This window comes from Thalia democratica, chromosome 9 (genome assembly GCF_965202585.1).
Source record: "Thalia democratica chromosome 9, ktThaDemo2.hap1.1, whole genome shotgun sequence".
Classification (NCBI taxonomy): Eukaryota; Metazoa; Chordata; class Thaliacea; order Salpida; family Salpidae; genus Thalia; species Thalia democratica.
This window is the reverse complement of record NC_139173.1, coordinates 2,682,941-2,705,171: the sequence shown is the minus strand read 5'-3', so window position 1 is coordinate 2,705,171 and position 22,231 is coordinate 2,682,941. Positions and strand designations below refer to the sequence as shown.

Sequence of the window (22,231 nt, the reverse complement as noted above, 5' to 3'; positions counted from 1 at the left end):
CTATATCTGGATGAAAATAAGATTTCAAAACAGTGATTAAGTCATTATATGTGCATAAAATTCATAAAAAGCAAATGTTAATAAAACTTTGAAGCGCTAATTTCGAATTTTTAACGAGTGATTAATTTCGCGGAATTTATTCTTTTTAATGATTTTACCTGAGGCAAGCTCTTTGTGCTTATGTAATTACTGAAATTTCAATTAATTTTCTATTTAAAATCAAACTCTGTGAAAATTTTGTTTTGATTGCAAACTTGACATGATTTAAGAACTTGTTGAATTTTTTGAAGTTTGTGAAAGCTTCTAAATCACTGTTTATGTTCAAAATATTGTAATTGTTGAAAAACTTGATGGTCTAATATTTTATTGGCCTCGTAAAAATGTGTATAAACAATACTAGATTAACTTGCTTTTGATAAATTGTATGAAATTCTTAAGCTATACAGGCTTGTATAATAAATCTGTAATGATTTAATGTTTTGACTAGAACTTGTCTAAACTTATATTTGTTTTATTCATTTTAGTTGTTGTGTAATTTTTGTTTAAAGCTTTTGTTTTTGTCTTCACTAAAGCTTTAAACTTGTTTTTGATTTTATTTGTTTTTTATTATTTCACAAAAGCTTACTCTTTTGTTTTTGAATAACAATGAATGATAGCTAAATGTACTGTCTTGCACATAATATAATTTTTACATTATTTTTTAGTAAAAGTTGAATACAAAGGCAATATTAGGACGAATAAGAAGATTTTTTAAAATTTTAGGACTAAGTTACTATAGGATAAATATCAGTATTTTTTTTAAATAACAAGTTGAATAAAAAAGTTCTTTTAACATGAAAAATAATCACAGACAGTAATAAGGCAGAGAGAAACTTTTGAAAGCATGTCATATTTTACAGTAAAAACGCACGAGATAATAAATCAAATTTGATGAAAGTAATTTCTCTTGCGTCTTATTACGTCACACTCATCGATTTTGAAGTGCGTCTTCGGCTATTTTCGCGAATTCGCCCGAAATTAACAGAATGTTTGCCGCATGACATTTGAGATGGCATTTAATTAGGTAAATTGAAAATTGTTTTAAATTTTGGTAAAGAACTGATGGAAAATTAGAGGGTTGTTTTGTAAGCAATTAACTAAATTAAGTTTAGGTTTAGTTACTATTTAAAGAGCTTAATTATAGTTAATTATATTAATTAAGTTTCTATTATAAGCATTTTGTAGAACTTTCAAAGATCCTTCACTGGTTTTTAAAAGTTAGTAATGTAGTGAGAGTTTAAAGATCTTGACTAAATAATTATTTGCTTAAATTTATATAATACTTGAGACACATTTTAAGAACTGTAAGTGTTATAAAAGTTGATAAGGTTTGGGAAATTATTAAAACCAACTTAAACTACTTAGTTTTTTTCTTGGAAAAATTAAATGGTTTTTCGCTGGTTTGAATTGAGTAATATAAAATTTGTTAGAATTTATAAAGAAATTTAAATAGTATTTAATTCTGGTTTTAAACTTTCTAATAACCATTTCAGTTATGCCAGCTTAATTAAATTTAATTAATGTAATATCAACTTCAAAGAACAAGTAAGCCAAATGAAGCATAAAGTTATGGTTTACAGTTAAAAAAGAGCTTAATCAAAAATCAAAAAGAATTTAAAACGAAAATCAATAAACACTTTAACACTGTTATAACTTAAACAGCCAATTGGAAATTTTTAATAAAAACTTTTCAAAAAATTTCAAAAAAAATCGATAATTATTATGGAGAGCGTTGTTTGCCGTTCAAATGTTTGTTTTAGGCTGGCGTTCGATACAATACAAACATTTTGATCTGTTTAATGTGCAGTTAATTGCTCCCTTTATCTTTTGTTAAATATTTTCGAAATAATTTTGTGTTGACATATTTTGTGAACTTTTCTGTTTAGTCTTTTAAGATTTAATTAAAGCCCTTTTTTAGTTTAGTATCTTTTTAAAATTCAACCGATCAAGTTGTTAAAATAATTAATAAAGTTTAAATATCAAGTATATTATCTTGTTTAGTTTATTAAACGAGAAAAGTTTTTGTACTGAAACTTATTTATATGATAGTTAAGTCAAAATCGAAACAAAATTCATAAGCTTGTAATGATAAAACTTTTAAGACTAGTAATTTTAATATTAAAAATAAACGCTTTAACAATTTTAAAATTATATTTTACCAAAACTAGTAAAATATTTGACAGTAATCTTATTAGCATTAATTATTTAACTTATGCGGCCAACACTAATACTTATTAGTTTAGGTTTTATAAAATTTTAATAATATAATATAAGAACTTCGACAGTATGATAAAAAAATAATATTGAACATTTTAAAACATAATTCTAAATTGTATTAGATATAATACTTAATTACATTACTAGTGATAATAAAATATGTTTTAAAATATAGTAAAGTTATCTTAGGCAAATTTATGTTATGAAAGGTTTTGTTTTGAACTTGTCTGGTTAAAAATCTAATAAAAAATAATTTCACATGTTTTTTTTTGACATTAAGCTTTCAAAACCGAAAGTTCAAATTGCTGTTTATTTTCAAAACGTCCGCTTTTTATTTCTACCAATCAATTATAAACAAGCCCATATTTAAAATAATTTTCTTCAGTTTAAATTAATTCTGAGCGAGAATGATAACAAACAAAAAATAATCTCTTGTTTGATATATAATAAAGAACCCCGTCACGATAAAAAATAATCCTCTCTCAAAGTCTAAGTAAAAAAAATATTTCGAAATATAAAATATTTTTACAACAGCTAATTCTGGCCCAAGGCAACCGTATTAGCTGTTCGGATAGAAATATCTTTTCATTTTTATTAGAAATATATTTTCAGTAAAGTCTCTAAAATGCCCTTAGGGGATGTTTTGTCTTACAAAATTGAATTCATCCTGTTTTATTCTGCTTGTTCAAATGTTGTTCTTTTTACTTATGCGATAGTTTCTAAAGATATTTTCAAAATTGTATTTTCTCTCACTAAGATACAAAAACTTGATTTAATAACTATTTTTTTCTGATAACTTTTAACGTTAACTAGTTTTGAATAAGAATTTTTTATTAAGATTTTTTTTGTAAAATCTAAGTGAACTTTGAAGAAAAACAAAGCAGAAAATATTAAAAAACCTACTTAATAATGTTATATCATGTTATCTTATGATCACTTAGGTATGAACTAGTAACTCATCAGTAGGATTTCATTTTTATGTAGGACATATTTTGTATGGCAAAACCAAGTATCATTATAAAAGGAAATTTAATAAAACTTTTTATTGTAAGTGTTTTTAAAATGACACCGTGAAAAACTTAACCAAAATAAGAAAATACACATTTAGTTAAATACTTAATACAGAGATCCGTTAAGGCTTACTTTTATTTATTTAAGTTAGTTTTTAATATTGTCAAGAAGTTAAAAGAAAAATAGTTCACACTACTAAAACAAGTCTGATTACAATTTGAAGTAAACTGTAAGTAGCTAATGTCTATATTGACTGAAAAATGTTTAGTAGAAACTATAATTATAGTTGTCACTGTATTAATATATAAGATTGTTTAACTTATGTATATTTTTACTTATTATTAGTATTTATCTTCAGAAGATGTTTTTTCTTGCTCACAAGGTTCTTGCAAAACAAACTCTTGAAAGCTAAAAATAGCATTCATCAGACAGAATACACAATCTGGACTTATCAGTGTTATCAGTACAAATAAAATATTCACTGTCTTCAGTTAAAAATAGATGCGTTCATTAAAAACCAGTCAAGTTTTAACAAGATGTATCTCACCAGTCTGCATTGGGCCCCCAGGCTACATACTGTCTCTTATGTGAGAATGTAGACTTTAATCTTCGAAACTTTTCGAAAAATTTTTACTGGTTTTTTCCAGTAGCGGATTTTTCTCTGTGGAAACTTTTTTCGGTATTAGCTTGTTCAAAATTATTAAGCTTACTTTGAAAAGTTCTTATAAATTTTAATATTTCAACTATAGCTGCATAAATTATTTTTAAAAGTTTCACCTTAAAATTTTAAAACTTTGAATTATAAAATTAAAAAAAAATCGGTTCTTACACTTCTATTTTACTGTTGGTTATAATATTTTTTAATAACTAGTTCATAATAGCAATCGAATGCAATTATAACCACAACGATTGTTTATTCGGGAAGTTTGTTCAGCAGTTTATTGAAATAGGTCAAAAATAACCAGGGTTACACAGGTTTGAACTAATAAGTTTGTTCAAGCAGGTTTCCAAAATACTTAAAAAGTTTTGTAATTCACAACATTTTAAACTCTTTCAAAGTTGTTTTAGTATTTCCCATAAGCCCTTACAAAACAAAGTTTTTCGTCACAATATTCTTATTTTGTGTTTCAAGTTGTTTGTGCAACTACAAAAACATAAACAACTTTTTGGGGGTAAATTAAAGTGCTTTGTGATTTTAACAAAACGCACAGTTTTCTTTTGATCTTTAGAAAAATGTATACTGTGCTCACAGTATTTTGTAACATTATACTTGAAAATTGTTATTGTAAACGGAACTTTAATTTCAACATGATTGTTTTTAAATTCGATTTTTTGTGTTTTTTTTGTCTAGTTGAATTCCTAGTAAATTCAGAGTTCGTGATGAAAATCATTTCAAAAAAATGCAATTAATTACTATTTTTTTTATTTATTATTATTTCTGCAAAAATATTTTAACTTGATGTTTCAGTTCGTTTCCAAAGCTAATAAAATTTTACCAAATACAAATTTCAATTGTAAGTTACAGTAAAAGACAAACTAATGCTATCTTTTAACAAGAACTTCAAATTAATCAAGTTTGTAAACTTATTTTCTGAAAAAACATCATCTATTTTAATAAAAAAAATAGAAAAAAAAGATTACTGGTTATTAATAAAACTATTTTTTCTATTATTTAGTAAAGCAATTTAGCAAAGTCAGCAAAAATGGTTTTCTCATGTTACACTTAACTCAAGCAATTAGTTAAAAGAAAAAGAATAATTTTTTTGTATTAAGATTGTTGCGGGTTATTATGATTAATTGGTTTTTTAAAATGACCTCAACTAATTATTTAAAAATATAATAAAACCATTTAGATTGATATGGTTGAAAGAATCTTTATTACTAGAGAAAATTTAAGCTAATTAAAATATTATATTACGTTTGATATAATTTTAATTTATTTTAACTTGTTTAAGTTTCATAAGTAAAAACATCATAAATAGTTATATTCTGTTTTTGACTTTGGAATAAGAACCGGAAAATGAAATTATTGAAATACCTTGTAAAATAATGATATTACAAAAACTAACAGTCAAAAAGAATCGAATATTTATAAATTAAAAAGAGTGAAATTTTCAACTTTATGAATGAACTCAACATAATACATGAAAAATATTAAATCTATTAAACAGCAGTAGTATTTCACATAATATTTACCCAGTAAACATAAACATTTCATAGAAATACTCTTAATAACAAAAAATATAGGAAATACAAGTCTCACTCACACACATTTGTAGCTTAAATTGTAGCTTGATTGATAATATATCAAATTACAAAATAAATAGAAAATACTATGTGTGTTTTTATTTACAAAAAGTTTCAAGTTACAAAACAGTAGTATATTTTCTACAACTTTTTCACAATCAAAACTTATGAATAGGATGATCAAAATATCTCAAGTTGCAAAATATTACTACATTAGAAGCTCACTAGTGAACTTAATATTTTCACAAGCTTCGTGACTAGCTGCATTCGAGAAAATTGTGCAAGTTCTTCAGTTTCCTGTTCCAAGCACTTTCGCCAGGCACGCTCGAGTATCACGATTTTTATCTCCATTTTTCGATTATTTTTTAACCTCAATTAATATGTTTTTTTTTGTTTTTCTGGTTTTTCCACTCAATTGGCCTCGTTTGGTGTTCGTACTTGGCTTATTTGTTTTTCATTAAAAAAGTTTTGATTTTGTTGTTTTTTATTTGTTGGCTTGCGATTTAAACTATTGCTTGTATAATTACAAATTAATTTATATATACTTATTACACTAAATACCCCTACACAGTAGTTTTAAATGGAAAATAAAGTCTAATAATCTGGTAAAACAATGTTTATAAACAAAAAAAAATAATTTTAAAGTTTTAATTTCACAACTGGCACAGAAAGATTGTAATGCATCAAATAAGAACAGGTTGAAATAAACATTTTTGATGAACGAGGCGATTAATCATTTGATTAATTTGAAAATCTGTTGACCAACAAGGTTTAGCGGGGACTTGATTATTAATTTTTATCATGTACTCGAAATTAGTTATGTATTAGTTTTAACTAAGATATACTATTGTAAAAAAAATTGCTTATTGCTGTAGAATAAGTTGTATAATAATAGAAAATAATTTAAATTTTAGCCAACAGTATAAAAGTTCTAGTATAAAAGCATACTAGGCAGTAATATAAAAGTTCCTTTATAACACTAACTTGTAATATTAAGTTTTAGTATAAGAGCCAAAGTACATATAAGTTTTTACTTCCTCTTTTTAAAAAGTTGGCGGTTAAATGGCAATGTAGCTACTAAAATGTGTGGTTACATTCAACCAGTATGCTCAAGCCAGTACGCTTTATTAATATATTTATATATTTTTATATATTCCAACCAGTATACTTGTTTGGTATATTTAATTTAAAAGTTAACAAAATGTTCTCGTTTGATGCATTACATTTAATCTTTCTGTACCAGTTGTGAGAATGAAACTTTAAAATGTTATTAATTATTTTGTTTATAAATATTGTTTTACCAGATGTATTATCCTTTATTTTCCATTTCCAATTTAAAACTACTGTGTATATAGTTTTATAATTTTAAAATTAAGTTTTAAAAGGTAAAAACTGATATAAAATTTCCTCCTTAAAAAGTTTACCAAAATTTTTCAACTGCAATTTAATAATAATTTTTAACTGATGATTAATGCAAGTTTGTCATACTAAAATTTCAGACTCAAAGTAAACAGTATCTCCGTTTTTTACCTATGTAGTTCTTAAACAGTCTCATATGAAACTTATGTAACATATTTAAAATGAAATAAAAACTCTGCACTTGTGTATTGTCTGCTTAAACTATTCGATACCTTAATTTTACTTTTTTCATTTGGTTTGCTTATTTAATAACTTAATAAAGTATAAAATCCAAAAACTCTGGTCATATAAAAGCATTTTAAAAGAACAACTTAATTAAAAAAAGTATGAATGATACTACATACTAGTTGTATGAGTAATGTTATAACACCTTTTTACAAGTGTAGTTTTATAACAAACTTGTGAGTAATGCAACTTGTGGTAAAGAGTTGGTGTGAAACGCTTCCGTATCTAAGAGTTAATGGAAGTTCTCTTAGCAAATTGAACATTTTAGTTATTGTCTTTTGATAAGAAAATAGTAATTACGAAAAATAGAATTTCTTTTTGCAACTTGAACATCGTAGTTATTGTCTTCTGATAAAAAATAGTAATTACGAAAAATAGAAGTTCTTTTTGCAAGTTGAACATTGTAGTTATTGTCTTTTGATAAAAAATAGTAATTACGAAAAATAGAAGTTCTTTTTGCAACTTGAACATTGTAGTTATTGCCTTTTGATTAAAAATAGTAATTACGAAAACTCTATATAGTTTTTCTGCAGTGACACTAAACCAGGATAGAAGTTTTAGAAAACTAAATGATACTTGCAGTATAGTATATAGTGGGTTCTGATTTTTTATAACATGTAAATTGTTATGAGTAATTCTGTATACATTGTTGTTTTATAACTCTGTTGAGTAAGCATGTTTGTAGTAAAATAATTCTGCATTCGAATTTTATGAGTAATATGAAAGTTATACAATCTTTCGCGAATTCATACTTTATGAAAGAAGGACATATTTACAACTAAAAAAAAAATAAATTAAATTTAGAGTAATGCAACTTATCTTTTAGTAGCATTTATAAGTGTGAAGTACTACTATAACTTCCCTATGTAGATTTTGAACTTTCACTTAATACTGTTAAGCTTCTATAATGCAACAGTGCAAATATCAACACATAAAAGTGCTAAATAAAGCTGTAAGTAGTTATTAAAAGTGTGAAACACAATAAACACAAATGAAATTCTGATTCAACAGTTTAAATGCATATAATCGTTTCAAATTGTTGATAGTTGAATTTAATGATTTTAGAATTGAAATGCTTCTTGAAATGATTCACTTCACAGCATAAGGAAGGAAACAGCTTTAAAGTACTCTTCTCTCTAATATACTTATCATTTGTACCCGCGTTTTTTCTGTAGATTCTAGAATTTTCTTAAAATTAATTGTCTTATTTAGAATTTTTTTTAAGATAATTTGATGAAAGTTGATTGTGTTTATTATAACAAAATATTATTGTATTCAAAAATATTAGGCCTTGTTTTAGTTTTTCTTAAATTATAAAAAAATCAGTTAAATTAATTAACTTTGATCTGCTTTTATCAACTTATATCACTTTTAATTGCAACAAATTACTTTGTTTTCAAAATAAAACCAATAGAAACAAACTTGCACTCAAATCAACTTTACAGTTGCAACAGATGTATATTTAATTCGAGCTTAATTTGCATTCAGCAGATTACACAAAAAAAGTTGATTATCAATTATCGATCAACCCGTGTGTGTAACACAACAATCGTAATCCTTTATTTTTCAAACTTTTCAATTATAAATTTGACCGGAGGGGTCGATTTATGATTGTAGAAGTCAAGGGCAGATTTGGTTAAAGAGATTATAAATCTACCAGATTGTATCTCACCTTTAAATAGCAATTTGTTTAGGTTTGAAAACGTTTAACCTTCTATGAAGTCTCTGATTTGTTTCAATGATTTTTCGGAGTCTGTTTTGTGTGTTTAGGTTTTTATGGTTCGTGGAATTTTAAATATGGATAGTTGGTTTTAGGGTCTAAAACTATTTTACTTATTTGATAATGACTAATAGTTTTTATTTCTTTGAAGTTCATATTTTGTTGAAGAGCTTTAATAAAAAATCATAAGTTTTAAAATTCTTCAAAGTATTATTTCAGTATAATTAAAAATGGTTTAGGTTTTGTAAAGTTGACTCTTTTATTAATCTAATAATCATGTTAAAATGCTCAGTACCTTAATAGGTCTAATAAATTTACATGAAATTAAAAACATTGAACACCATCTAAAAAACGAACTGAAAAGTTTGCCAATAGTCTAAGTGTTTTCACTTTAGAGTTTAACAATAAATCAAGTTAATTCTTTCCTGTTTACAAAACCACGCATAAGTACTAAATAAAAAGGATAATCAATTAAAACATTTTATAAAAATTTGAAAACATTAAAATAAATTAAAAACAATAAGATATCACGCCTCGAAGTTTACGCACAAACAAATTACAATATTTACTAAAAAAACAAACGTAATGAAAAAAAAAAAGGAAATTAAAACAATAAGTTCATTTATTAAGATTAGTTTGCAGACCGATAAAGAATCGTGGGCGCACCTCGAAAATGTTCAGATAAAATTGAGATGAGTCATTTTAAAACAAATACTAGTTGCCCATCCCATCTGCATTGTTGATAATATCTTCTTGTTTTGCCGATTCCGATCCGCTGGTATTAAATTAATTTCTTATTTTTTCTCTTGTTTTGCTTCTTAGGTCTGTCTTGTGTTAACAGCATAATAATCGATCTATAATATTTCTATTGTATACCTTGTGTCATTACTTAGTCCATCTAAAAAACTTTCACATTAATACATATTACTTTAATTAATTTCTCGTTTGTTCCGTTTACTGTATGTTTGTTACAGACATGCCTTAAATTTTTTTTATATAATTTTTCTCTAACTACATACCAGTAAAATATTCAAACATTTTACTTTCCACTGTTGCATTTGTTAACTTTGTCTGCAAATAAATTTGTCTGTTAATAAATTTCTTCCACTGCTCACCTCTTCTTATACTTATGCTCTGTTTATTACAGACTTTTTTTGTTTATTATAAGTTTAATAATTTTAATAGATACTCGAGTTTCCTGATAAATTATATTCAAATATTCAAACTCAATAATTTTTGCTGCATCTGTCGGTATCTTCGCCCTCTCAGCTGCACATTAGTTTCCTCTCTCTGCTACTCAGGGCGTACCTCTATTATTCACGGGTGGATAAATGCGAACATTTTGTTGTTGTTACCCCGCCAAGCGTGCATACTGCAATTTGCACTTGGGTTCCTCCATGCGTGAAGTTTTATGCAGGTTTTTCCGGTAATTTCTGGTTTTCATGCCGGTCTCCGTTCACGCATGGGTGGGTTTTGTTGCAACTTGGAAGGTATTTGAAGGTTATTGACGATTTTCGTGCAGATTCATGCAAACAGATGTTTTTGTCTGATCTGTAAATGATTGCATCTATTTACAGTATGGCTGGTGAAAACGAAAAAGTACAAACATTTTGAGTTTAAAAAAGCTGATAAAAGTGTTTTGTATGAAGTTGCTGTAATAAATACAGATACAGATAGTTTTTCAGTTCATTACATGCTTTTTACAGGATTAATCTTAAAATAAAATGTGCACTCTTAAAATCGTATGGTCTCTTTGAAAAAGCATAAAATGTACAAAGTATATCAAAACAGTATAGCTAGAACTAACAAGCATTAAAAAATTAAAAACCAGACTATGTTTACGTCAAAAATATTTTCTTACACTTCTCTGTCAAATGGGAATAAAATCACCCATTTGCGACTATTTCTGCTGCTCGAATATATCTTTCAACCTTTAAACATGTCACAGCTTCTTCACTTAGGTGCAAAATTTTCTATTAATTTCAAGAGCATTCCTTCTACATGCTAATGCATTATGGTTACAAGTCTCCTTTCACCTCAACAGCGGTTTCTGAAATTGTTTTACAGAAAAGCATTATTTTGGCGTGAGGTATTAATTTTGGTCGCGCATGAGTGCACCTTGTTTGTCTTGCAAAGTTTTTATCTGAAGTTTGAACCAACTTCACGTTTGAAGTCTTTTCCGTCATGCTCCAGTGACTTTTTGAAACTTTCAACTTGATTTTGAAGTTGATTTGGTTCAATTCATGCATGAAAACTTAAGTAATTAATCCTGCAAAAGTTTGCAAAAATATTGGGTTAATGAAAATGATGCATTTTTGCTGGTTTATTATTTTTTTAAAAGTTACACAATTGTTTTTGCATCGTATTTTTTTTATTTAAATATGACTTTAGTTGTATGTTTTAAAGCTAAATATAAATGTGATAAGTTTGTTTTTATCAATTGAGTCTAAACTCGTAAGTTTAAGTAAAAACTTAGGAAAAAAAAGTCATGTGAATATTAATATCAGATATTATTTATCAATCACTAATAGTCGAAAAATTATCAACAAAAAATATCAAGCTATATAAACAAGTGACTTTATCTGTTGAAAAAATCTCAAGTTACCAGCGAAATTAGCAATAAAAATAGGTAATTTAATATCAAGTGATAATAAACAGTGAAATTTATTAAACAAATATTTCAACCTGTAAAACCAGTTTGTATATTTTGCCTGGGGTGATGTATGCTTGCTGCAATTATATTTACAAGGTTTTTATCTGCACATTAAATTGATGTTTGTATTTACTGATAACTTCGTTACTGTGAAAATACGATATTATTTAGTTGAAAAAAGTAAACAAACTTTTATAATTAAGTAATTGTTTAAAATATACAAATGAGTATGCTATATTACCTTTATACACAAAAAAGTATTAATCATTTGATAATATAATAGTAATTTACGATAAGTTTTATAAATTTCATTAAACATCTACTATAATTTACTTGACTGAATTTACTTTAAATAATCAATTTTATAAAATTTTCCTCAATGTTTTGTAATATTTTCCTCTACAAAACTCAAAATTGCAACACCTGAAGACCAATTTTGTTTATTTAGACACAACAACAATATTATACAACTTTATATTGAGTTACCCGTAGCTTTCAGTTTTATGTAAATAAATAAGTTCAATAAATTAAAAAGTGCACAAACTGTTTATTTGCAAACACAAACAAATAAACAGTTTAAATCGAATTTTATTTAAAGCCATTCTTAAATCGGACATAATTTTAAGATACAAAATTCAACATAGCTAATTTTGGGATTAAGATGTATTTTGACTTTTAAGAATAAAGCTTTACAAAAATAGTTCTTATAACAATAAAATCGTTGTATTTTGAATTGAGTTTACTTTTTATTTAAATTTATATTTATAATTTATTTATAATTTTTAAATTGATAATACAGTTTGAATTCGATTGGTATTTGTGCTTTTAAATCGGCACTTTGCGGTGTTTGGAGTTTTTTGTTTAAATTTAAATTTTGTATACAATTAACAATTATCTGATTACACTTGAAATTAATAAATCAATGAAAAAATACAAGTTTACAAATTGATCAGTTTTGGTTAATTTAAAAGGTCAAGTTCTAACTTGAGCTAAAAATATGACAGTAGTAGATAAACTAATTAGAAACGTTGTTTTTCATTAACAACATTGTATATTTTATAGTACAGTTTCTTTTTTTATTGTTCTTAAAAAGAAGAATAAGCATCACTTGTTAATTTTAATTAAATAATGTTCAGAAGTTGAAAAATAGTTAAAGTTTTGTTATCTTTTATTATATTAGTTTACCAGCCAAGTAGTACATAATTTAAACTTTTGTATAGAACTTTAAATTAAATATTTATTTAATTTATCTTCTAACAGAGATTGAACCAATCAAGCGGTCCTCTCGATTTAACAGAGGAGGAGAAAAAGACTCTGCAAGCTGAAGGGTACGACATCCCAACTTCATTTCCGCTGTCCAAAGTTGATGAAAGAAATCTTAAAAAGGTAAAGATAATTGTTTCTATTTGTTTTGCTATAACTTCTTTTTCGCTATCCAAAGTTAATGAAAGAAATCTACTTTCATCTAAATCTTAAAAAAATCATCTTTCATAGAAATCTTAAAAAGATTACTAAGCTTGAATTATGTATATATATCCCAACATATTATGAATTATGATATCCTAAAATATTTTCTGCTAACAAAAGAAAATCTTGATAAAATCTTTGTTTTATTTTCAAATAAAGGTTTATTTTAAGCTAGTACGTATCAAATATATATTAAGAAAATTAATTATACACTAAATTAGTGGTTTGCTCTGCTTATTGTTATACATTGATTTATGTTGCCTTAAATGTTAGCGAATCAATTGAAATATATATTTTTTATATTGTTTTATAAAAAAGTAATTAATCTACCGTTAGTAATTAAGAAGTTTATTTGAATTTAGTTCAAATAAAAACTTTCACCAATGTTTAGACTTAAAATAACCCACAAATAATTAATATTACCCACAAGTAATTAAGTTTAAGGTGTGCCGGATTAGTTTTAAACCTCAGAAAATAAGTATAAATTTAAACAAAGGAACTCAAGTTAAAACATAAATACTTGCGCATTAACAAGATAAATTAAATTTTAAATACTTTAATCCCGTTGCACAGAAGCATCCAAAACCGCGTTTTAATGCTTAAAATAATTTGGTATTTTACTGAATGACAGATTTGTAAATATATATGTATGATATTATAACCTCATATCTTCAAAGATTAATTTTTGTGTAAATATTTGGTTTGTTCTGCTTAGAAGTATTTTTATAAATGGATTATTAGATTGTTAGATCTTTCATAAAAGTTTTAGTTATTTCAAGGGATTACTGTTTTTCTGACTATATATAGTTTTGTATTATTATTATTATATTGTTTATTGTGCAATGTTGGACTCAGGCGTCAAAACCTGAGCAACTTAAACAGGACACATAAAAATATATTTTTTATAATTGTTTATTTATATTTTAGTTCCAATTTGAATACAGAGTTTCTTCATCTAAATTTCACCGAAAAACTTTTTTATTTTGTAGTTTTTAAATAATAATTATTTGTTAAAACTTTATCAACAAAACTTTAAATTTCCTAGGTTCGCCGCAAAATAAAGAACAAAATATCTGCTCAAGAAAGTAGAAGAAAGAAAAAAGAATATTTGGAAGCTCTAGAAAAACAGTTAGTTAATATTTAAAATTGAAATTTGATCAAAAATGATTTATTGTTGTAGTATTAAGATTATAGAGCTTAAAAGTTTATTTTAACTAATTTAAAAAAACTTTTATTCAGAGCTGTTAATCTTTAAAGCTTTTTAATAATTTCTATATAAATAGTTAAGAAATACTAATTTTATTATTTTGTATATTACCTCCATTTAACCTTACTAAATGTGTATTTTATATAAACTCTTTTTATTGTAAACACACGAAAAATACAACCATTTAAGCAGAGTAAAAGAAAAAATAATAATCAAAGGAAGTCAATTAGAAAGTTTTACAAGAACAGCTGTTTAGCATTTAGTAAAAGAGAAAATTACTCAAGCACATTTTAATTGTTTATATAACTTATAATAATTGATTATACACAAGTTTTGTTAAGGATAAATATCCAATTTGAAGATTGATTAAAAAAATAATTTAATAAATTTAGCCTTACTTTAACTTAAAGAAAAAAATAGTTTATACTAAAACTTAATATTTAAGTATTGTTAATATTTTATTCAATGTTTTTATTGCATAAAAATAAGACTTTACATTCATTTACAAAGCTAAACACCAAAACAAATACATAATAACTTTTCAATACATTATGTAAGAATGATGCTTTGCAGACATTTATGTTTACTTTAATATAACACTTAAAAAGTTCAAGATATTCTCAAGTAGCTTTGTAATTGTATGAACAATAGGCTATTTGCTTAATTTATTTACTTTACAATAAATTTAAGTAGTTTAAAGACTCAGCATTGCTATATTAGGGTAAAAACTTTACAGTTTAAAAGTTTTTACAATAAGTCATGTTTTCTTATAAAAAAATATAATTATTTATAAAGTTTTATACGCAGTTTTATTGAAAATAAATCTATAGATATAAAAATTAAAAAAGAATTAACACTGTTTTCTCAATATAATATTAAAAGTTAAACATCACTAGTGAAAATAAACAAATAAATTAACCAAATATTTTACATATAAGTAAACAATGCAGCTGTTTGGAAAGCAACATTGAAGTTTAATTAAATATTTTTGTATTCTCTTTAGTGTCACAAACTAAAAAAATAATGAAATCTCAAACAACTTAACTAATTAAAAATAATTTTTAAAACCAAAAAAACTATAGACATCAAAAACCAGACGAGTTTTGCCATATTAGAAATTCTTTAATGACCTCATTTTAATTTTAAAAATTTATGAATTTCTTAAGAGTTGTTTAAGAGGTTTGTAAATTTATCTACAGAATTTTATAAATAGAAAAAAACTTAGAATGGTTTGTATAACATTAAAAGTTTGTTCTAAAAATACCAAACGAATTTCAAGCACAAAATGTTGCAAACAAATGGAACATTCTGGAAATATTAGTCAATCAATAACTCAAGTACCGGCTTGGTACATTGCATTTTAATCAAACAAAATGTGTTAATTGTTTGTACATGCATTTTGTGCATCTAGTGTTTTCTATTCATTCTGTTTACTCTGTTCAGCTTGTTTGTGTTATCTTCCAGACTTTAAACTGCTGCTCATTGTTTTTGTTGATTTCTTGATTGGTTTTTATGAACAGTCTGTTACTTTTGTTTAACTTCTTTCTGATTTTGTTATGTTGATTAATAACTTTACTCCTCATTTTAATCATGTTCAATCTAGAAGTATTCTAGCGAGTTTGAATAATACCTTTCTGCTTTTTAAATATGATTTGCATACTTTTAGTTTTTATCTTTTTAATAGTTTTTAAATCTTATCTTTTCTTCTTTTACTTTTGTTATATAATATGCAGGGAAACTGCAGTAGATATAAGTAACATAGAAAATATGTTGTTTCTTGTATTATTTATTTTAATCTACAAATTAATTATTTGTTTGCATTATCGAGCCGCAGACTTTACTTTAGCACAATATATTTGCTTATTTATCTTCATTAAAAATGTAAATTGAATTAGATTTTTTTCCATATCTTTTTTCTATATCATTAATCATGAATTGTTTAAAGTTGTTTTTATTGATGAAACATAATAAATAATTTCTCATATATTCAGGAAGTTTATTCTTATTTTATAAAAACTTCTTCCTTATAAATGTCATGTTAAATAAGTGTTGATAAGTTTTAAATTTAATTTTTATCTAATTTGGTACTTTTAGTACTTTAAAAATAATTTATAATTTTTTTACTCTCTAATTTTTATTTAACTTAGCAAAATATTTTATTAAATTATTTCCTGTATTTAAGTCAACCAACGCAAAATTTATTTTTATTCTATTAATAAGGCAACCTAATTATAATTTTCTACGGCTGCGTTTATTAAGTCTATTAATTCTTTAAATAAAATAGCTGAATACAAACTAATTAAATAACAATAATCTTCGAACTAAAATTATTTATTTCAAGCTATAAATAATTTTTAGGACTAATTTCAATTTTAAACTCATTTTAAACTATTTAAGCATAAATTTTTATATATGTATGAATTTTAGCCATTGCAACATTTACTTGAAACAGATAAATTTATTTGGAATTTAAAAATCAAACTTGTATTTAATGTTGGTTTATGCAGATTACAAAATATTTGTGGGTAACAAGTAGGAAATATACTTCAAAAAGTAGTATAAGAAAATTTCGGGAATTAATTTTAAAAGCGATGAATAAAAACCAAAGTTTCAACCAAAGTATAAATCAATACTAATCTAGTATACTTGCTAACAAATAAAACAAATAAAGTTATACAACCATTTTACACCAAACAAAGTTCAAAATTTATTGGATTTAAATCAACCATAAAAATCAGAATTTACAATTGAAAATATCAATTTTTCTCACCCAAAATATCACACTTTGTTCCAAGTCAGTTGTTCCAAAAAGCTTCTAATCAATCATTTATTTTCATTATTGTTAAACAAGTTGTTAAACACTATTGTTTGTTATGCGAACTTTTCATTATTGTTTGTTATACAAGCTTTTGGATTACTCTTAAGGAGTTTAACTTTTTTGTTTGCCTGGTTATTATTTAAACTCCATTCAACTTGAAGATTAAGTCACATTTTAGATATATGAGAAAATTAACAGTAGGTTGTTTGTGAATAACACAAATATGTTTGTTTCAAACAGTTTTTCACGAAATAATTTAGCTTTGAAATAATATAAATTTAATAATTAGCATACCCAACTTGTTTTCAAAGAATGAAATTATTATTGCAGTAAACATAAAAAATAATCTAAAAAAATAGTGTAAATTATAAAATAAGTACTTAATCTTTTATAGAAACTTTGTAATAATTACTTTAAAAAAATAAGTTTGTTTTATTCCTATGCTTATTAATTAAGAGTTTTCGATAAAAACAAAAACACAACAATTTAAAAAACAAAAACAAAAAGTTGTTATTTTGTTCAATCAAGCTATCACAACAAAATCTTTAAATCTATAAATAACTTCGCATTGACGCACTTATAAGAGATTAAGAAAAAAATCCAAGTTTATCTAAAAATACCAAATAAGTGAGTTATTATTAAACTTCAGTCATGCTAGACCTGGTAATATAATTTGACGTGAAATAAATTACTCTTTGCACGACTTGTTTTTATTGAAATTATTTTTCGCACTTGTTCAGAACTACAATGATGAATATAATAAATTATATGCCATGTTTATAAATAAATTTTGAATAACTTGAACTCGTTCGTGGTATATGAGTTGGCAAAAATTTCTAGAACAATGTTTTGTAGAAATAGTAAATTTTTTATAAATATGTTTTTAATTTATATATTAGCTTTATATTTTATAAAACTTTTTACACTTTTTTTCTAGTGAATTAGAAATTTAAACTTGACAACTTTTATATATAATAAAATTATTAAAATAAATTTAAAAATGAAGTAAACTATAATTAAGTCAAGGAATTTGATAAAATTGTTTATTTTGAAATGTTTCCAAAATATTCCAGTTGTTTACTAAAGAATTTCTTTAATCGATTAATCATGCTTACTTATCTAATTAAATATTCATGTTTTTAACTTCAGTTTACTGTTTCTTACTTCTTTATTTCATTAAATTACACATCTTTTTTGTTGTATTGTTCTAGTGTTTGTTTGCTTTTGTTACAAAAGTGTCACTTTTTGTAGTTTCTTTGTATTTCAAACAAAATTAGTTAAAAACATGATCAAAGTTATACTATTGGATAAAGATATAAAAAATAAACATTTCAAACTAAATAAATATCACATTGCATACTTTAATTTATAACCTTTACCCCACATACAATTTAAAATAAAAGTCTGTATATGAGGTTATATATGGCAGACAGTATGAAATTACAACATTTTATCACTATGTGACGTCATTGTAATAAAGTATGACCTAATTTAAAAACTTGTATCATTGATTTCCATTATAATTCGATTATACAAAACGACTTTCAAAATATTTCTTTAATGTTACAATCGTGAACTACGACCTGATACAGTTTTTAAAAACAAGTTTTGTAGAATATTTCTCACATCTTATTCTAATTTCAAATTCATTTGTTTAATGAAATATATTCTTTCAAATTAAACCTATTGAATTTCAAGTTTTGATATTAACTAAATATTTTGTTAAAGGTCAATTAAAGTTTAATATCCTGTTGATGTATATTTAATACTTAAGAATTTGTTGTGATGATCACTTGTTAGTTTTCTTAAATCAATTCCAAACATAACATGATTTTATTTTAAAAAATAAGAAGGTTTTTGCTGAACTATACAAGAAAATAAAAACTTTTAAAAAGCTGATAAGAAACACTGATAATTATCCTCTTTGTAGTATAATAGTAAAATGCCGAATATCAATACAGTTTTTTTGATGTATCGAAAAACATATTTATTATATTTATTTCAATGTAGAAAAGCTACTTATAAACAAGTTTAACAAGTTTATCTAAGAAATAATAATAAAGTCTAACTAAAAATGTTAATAATTTATAAAACAATCAACAGAATGGACAGAAAGGAAGAAGAAGCGAACTGCATGAAGAGGAAAGTGAAAGATCTCGAAGAAGCCAACTCGTCATTGATGCAGCAAGTCAGGAATCTTCAGCAGCTCCTGACAACAAAATCGTCTGTTAACAGTCAGCACACACAAACTTCTAGCTGTATGATGGTCAGTATTTGTTGAATAATAATTAAAGTTTGTTCTTTTACCCTATAAAGATTAATTTTTAAGAAGTCATACACGAAATTTTTCAGTGGCATAGTTTTGTCATAATTAGCAAAAGATTTTTTGATGGCCTGTTTGAAGTTTTATATCTTCAATATTTTGTAATTGTTTTCGTTATAATTGCAGGTATTGCACCTAATAGAAAATAAATAATGCAATGTGTACTTATCCTATTATTAATCTAATTTATTCTGCTCATAACAACAAAATTAACTATTTTTACTTTTTGTCTTTACAGATGCTGTGCTTGAGTTTTGTGTTTTTCGTTTCCGGGTGGCTTCCAATACTGGACAACAGTTCAGCGAATCAGAACTTTATTCAGGAAAATCAGGAGGATCCGAACCAAGGTGGAGTCATTCTTCCTTATCAGGAAGACGTCAAGGAGGAAATGATTCAGGAGGGAGGTTCTCCCATGATTTGCGATGTGGACAAGTTTTTCAATAATGATTATAAAGGTTTTTATTTTTGTATTATTTAAAAAAAAAATATTTTTCCTGATCAGTTTTCATAAATAATAGTTAGTTTCTTTAGTTTTTAAGAAAAATAGTTTGATAATTTTTATGGTAAACTTGATAAAACTTTAAACTTTTGAAATGTAAATTATTTTGGCTTTGATTTGAGCAAGTAAAAATATATATTTTTTAATATTTTTTTATCCACTAGGTCGCGTTATCAAGCAGAAGAAGGTTGGGGTGGGAAACTTTGGCGGGACGAAGCTTCCGGTTGTTGCCAAGCAACAGTTGGTTGCCAAGCAGCTGGTCACCAAGAGGGAATCCCCTCAAATGGTGCAGGCGGATCTGAAGAAGAGCAATCTTGTTTCAAACATCAACGTCACTGGAGGGCAGCAGCAAGCGGTAACCATCATAAATGTCGAGGGGGGAGGGAAGAAGAAAATAATCAACGCTGCTAGGTAAGTGTATTTTAATTATTTTGATTTCTTTATTTTAACTATTTTATGGAGTAGGGTTATTTATATCAAAAAAACTTTTATGTATCTCCACAAGTAAATTTGTTTGCCAGAATGTATTTCAGTTTTTTTGTTAAATAGTTGTTCACCTCTAAAAGTTGACCAGTTTCAATTTCACTTAATCAAATAAAACATAAATCGAAACAATTTACTACAAATTTGTCTACAAATTTTAGTTATTTTTTTTCAAGACTAAGGAAACATATTGATATATTTAGATAATGTATTTTTTATTTTAAAATTTATATATTATTACAAAATTTTTACATTTATTTGTTATATATTTATTTTATTTTTTATATAGTTTAATAAATATATTTTTTACAGACGTACTTTTCACGACAATCAGGGCAAAAGATTGGAAGTTTTGATTCCACTGACCAAGAATGTGAGAAAATTTAATTTGAAATAAATTTGCTGGAATTTGATGTTAAATACATCGATGTAAAAATAACAAGTTTTAAATAATTTCATGAAAATACGCTTTTGTAAAAATTGACATTTCGAATGATATTTTTGCATGAAAAAAACTTTTAAAGAGGAATAAACACTAATTTATTATTTTAATCTAAGTTTTGAAAAGATTAAAATAATTTGTAAAAGTAATCTTGTATATACATTCTAGTTGAGTGCCTTTAAAGTAAAAGCTAAATTAACTTTTGTTTGAAAAATTTTCTTGTAAATATTAAATCTTTTAAATGTGTCTTAATGAATTTGTTAGCTTTTTACTGCTTTAAAGGTAGAACACTTTTGTTTTTTGAATTTTATTTTTGTTGATATGTTTTTATTAAAGCGAAAAGTGTATAAGAATTATTAACTATTTTGTCTCTATTTTTGATAAATGAATTTAACAGGCTCTAAAGTGAACTAAGTTATTGTGTTTTTAATCCAAAAAAATTAAAAAATATTTTATTTAGTGTAAAAATTCATTTATCAAAGTAAAAACTTAAACGTTTTTATATAAAAAAATGTTTAAAACTATTTTCTAAATTTTGTATAAATTCGTAACTTTTTTATGACTTTTTGAAAGAAAAGTTTTTCAAAGAGATATATTTATATATCTTTTTTATTTCTAAAATCATTTCAATGTCTTTTAGATGTCATCCCAAAAACCTTTTATTGTTTCTCAAAAAATCATCAAAACTTTTAAAACCTTTTAGTTAATTCTATATATATATATATATATTATTATTATTATTAAAACTTTTTTTGTTTGTTAAATATAGAAGTATGTGTTAGTATAATTTTAATGTATATTTATATAGTAAGCTCATTCCTTTTAAGTATGCTTTAGTCAAAAGCTTTATACCTTTTTTTTTTGATATATCTTTTTCAGGGTTATTTTATATACTTTATATCTATCAAACGTTTTATTTATTAACAAGTTCGTTTTCTCGGTGAAAAGTTTATTTTTTCTATTAATTTTTTACGCTTTATTTTTACTTTAGACATTGTGTTTTTATTGCATTTTTGGTGTTTTTATCAGAGTTGTTTTTTGTTCAAAATAACCAGAATAATTAACTTTTTCTCGTTTTTTGTATAGAAAAACCTTTTTTTTCTTATTAACTTTTTTGCAATAATAATAATATATTTTTTCGTCCTTTTCGTTTTTCGCGGGTGACAATTTTTTCTTTACATTTAAATTGAGGAGTAATTGAATAAAAACAAAAAAGTTAAATTTATCTTAAATGTTTTTCATCTTTTTTTTAGTGCTGCTATAGTAATATCAGGTTTTGAACTATAAATAAATTCATGGAAATTTAGGTGGTAATTTTTTTTAATCAAAAGTATTTAAACATGTTTTGTTCGTATCTTCTAACACTTTGTAGTAAATAGACGTAACAGCTTTTTCATTTTAGGTAAATAAACAAAATTTACTTTTTTAAAACTTGCTGTTTTTTATATATATTTGCAAATT

The 22,231-nt window shown here is 24.7% G+C and overlaps 1 protein-coding gene across 1 annotated transcript in view; it reads left to right on the top strand.

The window, feature by feature from the left end:
- Positions 1-21,390, top strand: part of LOC145844085 (cyclic AMP-responsive element-binding protein 3-like protein 1) — a 32,230-nt gene extending 10,840 nt beyond the window's left edge. The window contains exons 9-14 of the mRNA XM_082951430.1: positions 12,792-12,917; positions 14,044-14,126; positions 19,127-19,289; positions 19,585-19,801; positions 20,010-20,256; positions 20,641-21,390. Coding sequence (XP_082807556.1) covers positions 12,792-12,917; positions 14,044-14,126; positions 19,127-19,289; positions 19,585-19,801; positions 20,010-20,256; positions 20,641-20,725 — 921 coding nt within the window. The 3' untranslated portion in view covers positions 20,726-21,390. The remainder of the gene's footprint in view (positions 1-12,791; positions 12,918-14,043; positions 14,127-19,126; positions 19,290-19,584; positions 19,802-20,009; positions 20,257-20,640) is intronic.
- The last annotated feature ends 841 nt before the right edge of the window (positions 21,391-22,231 follow it).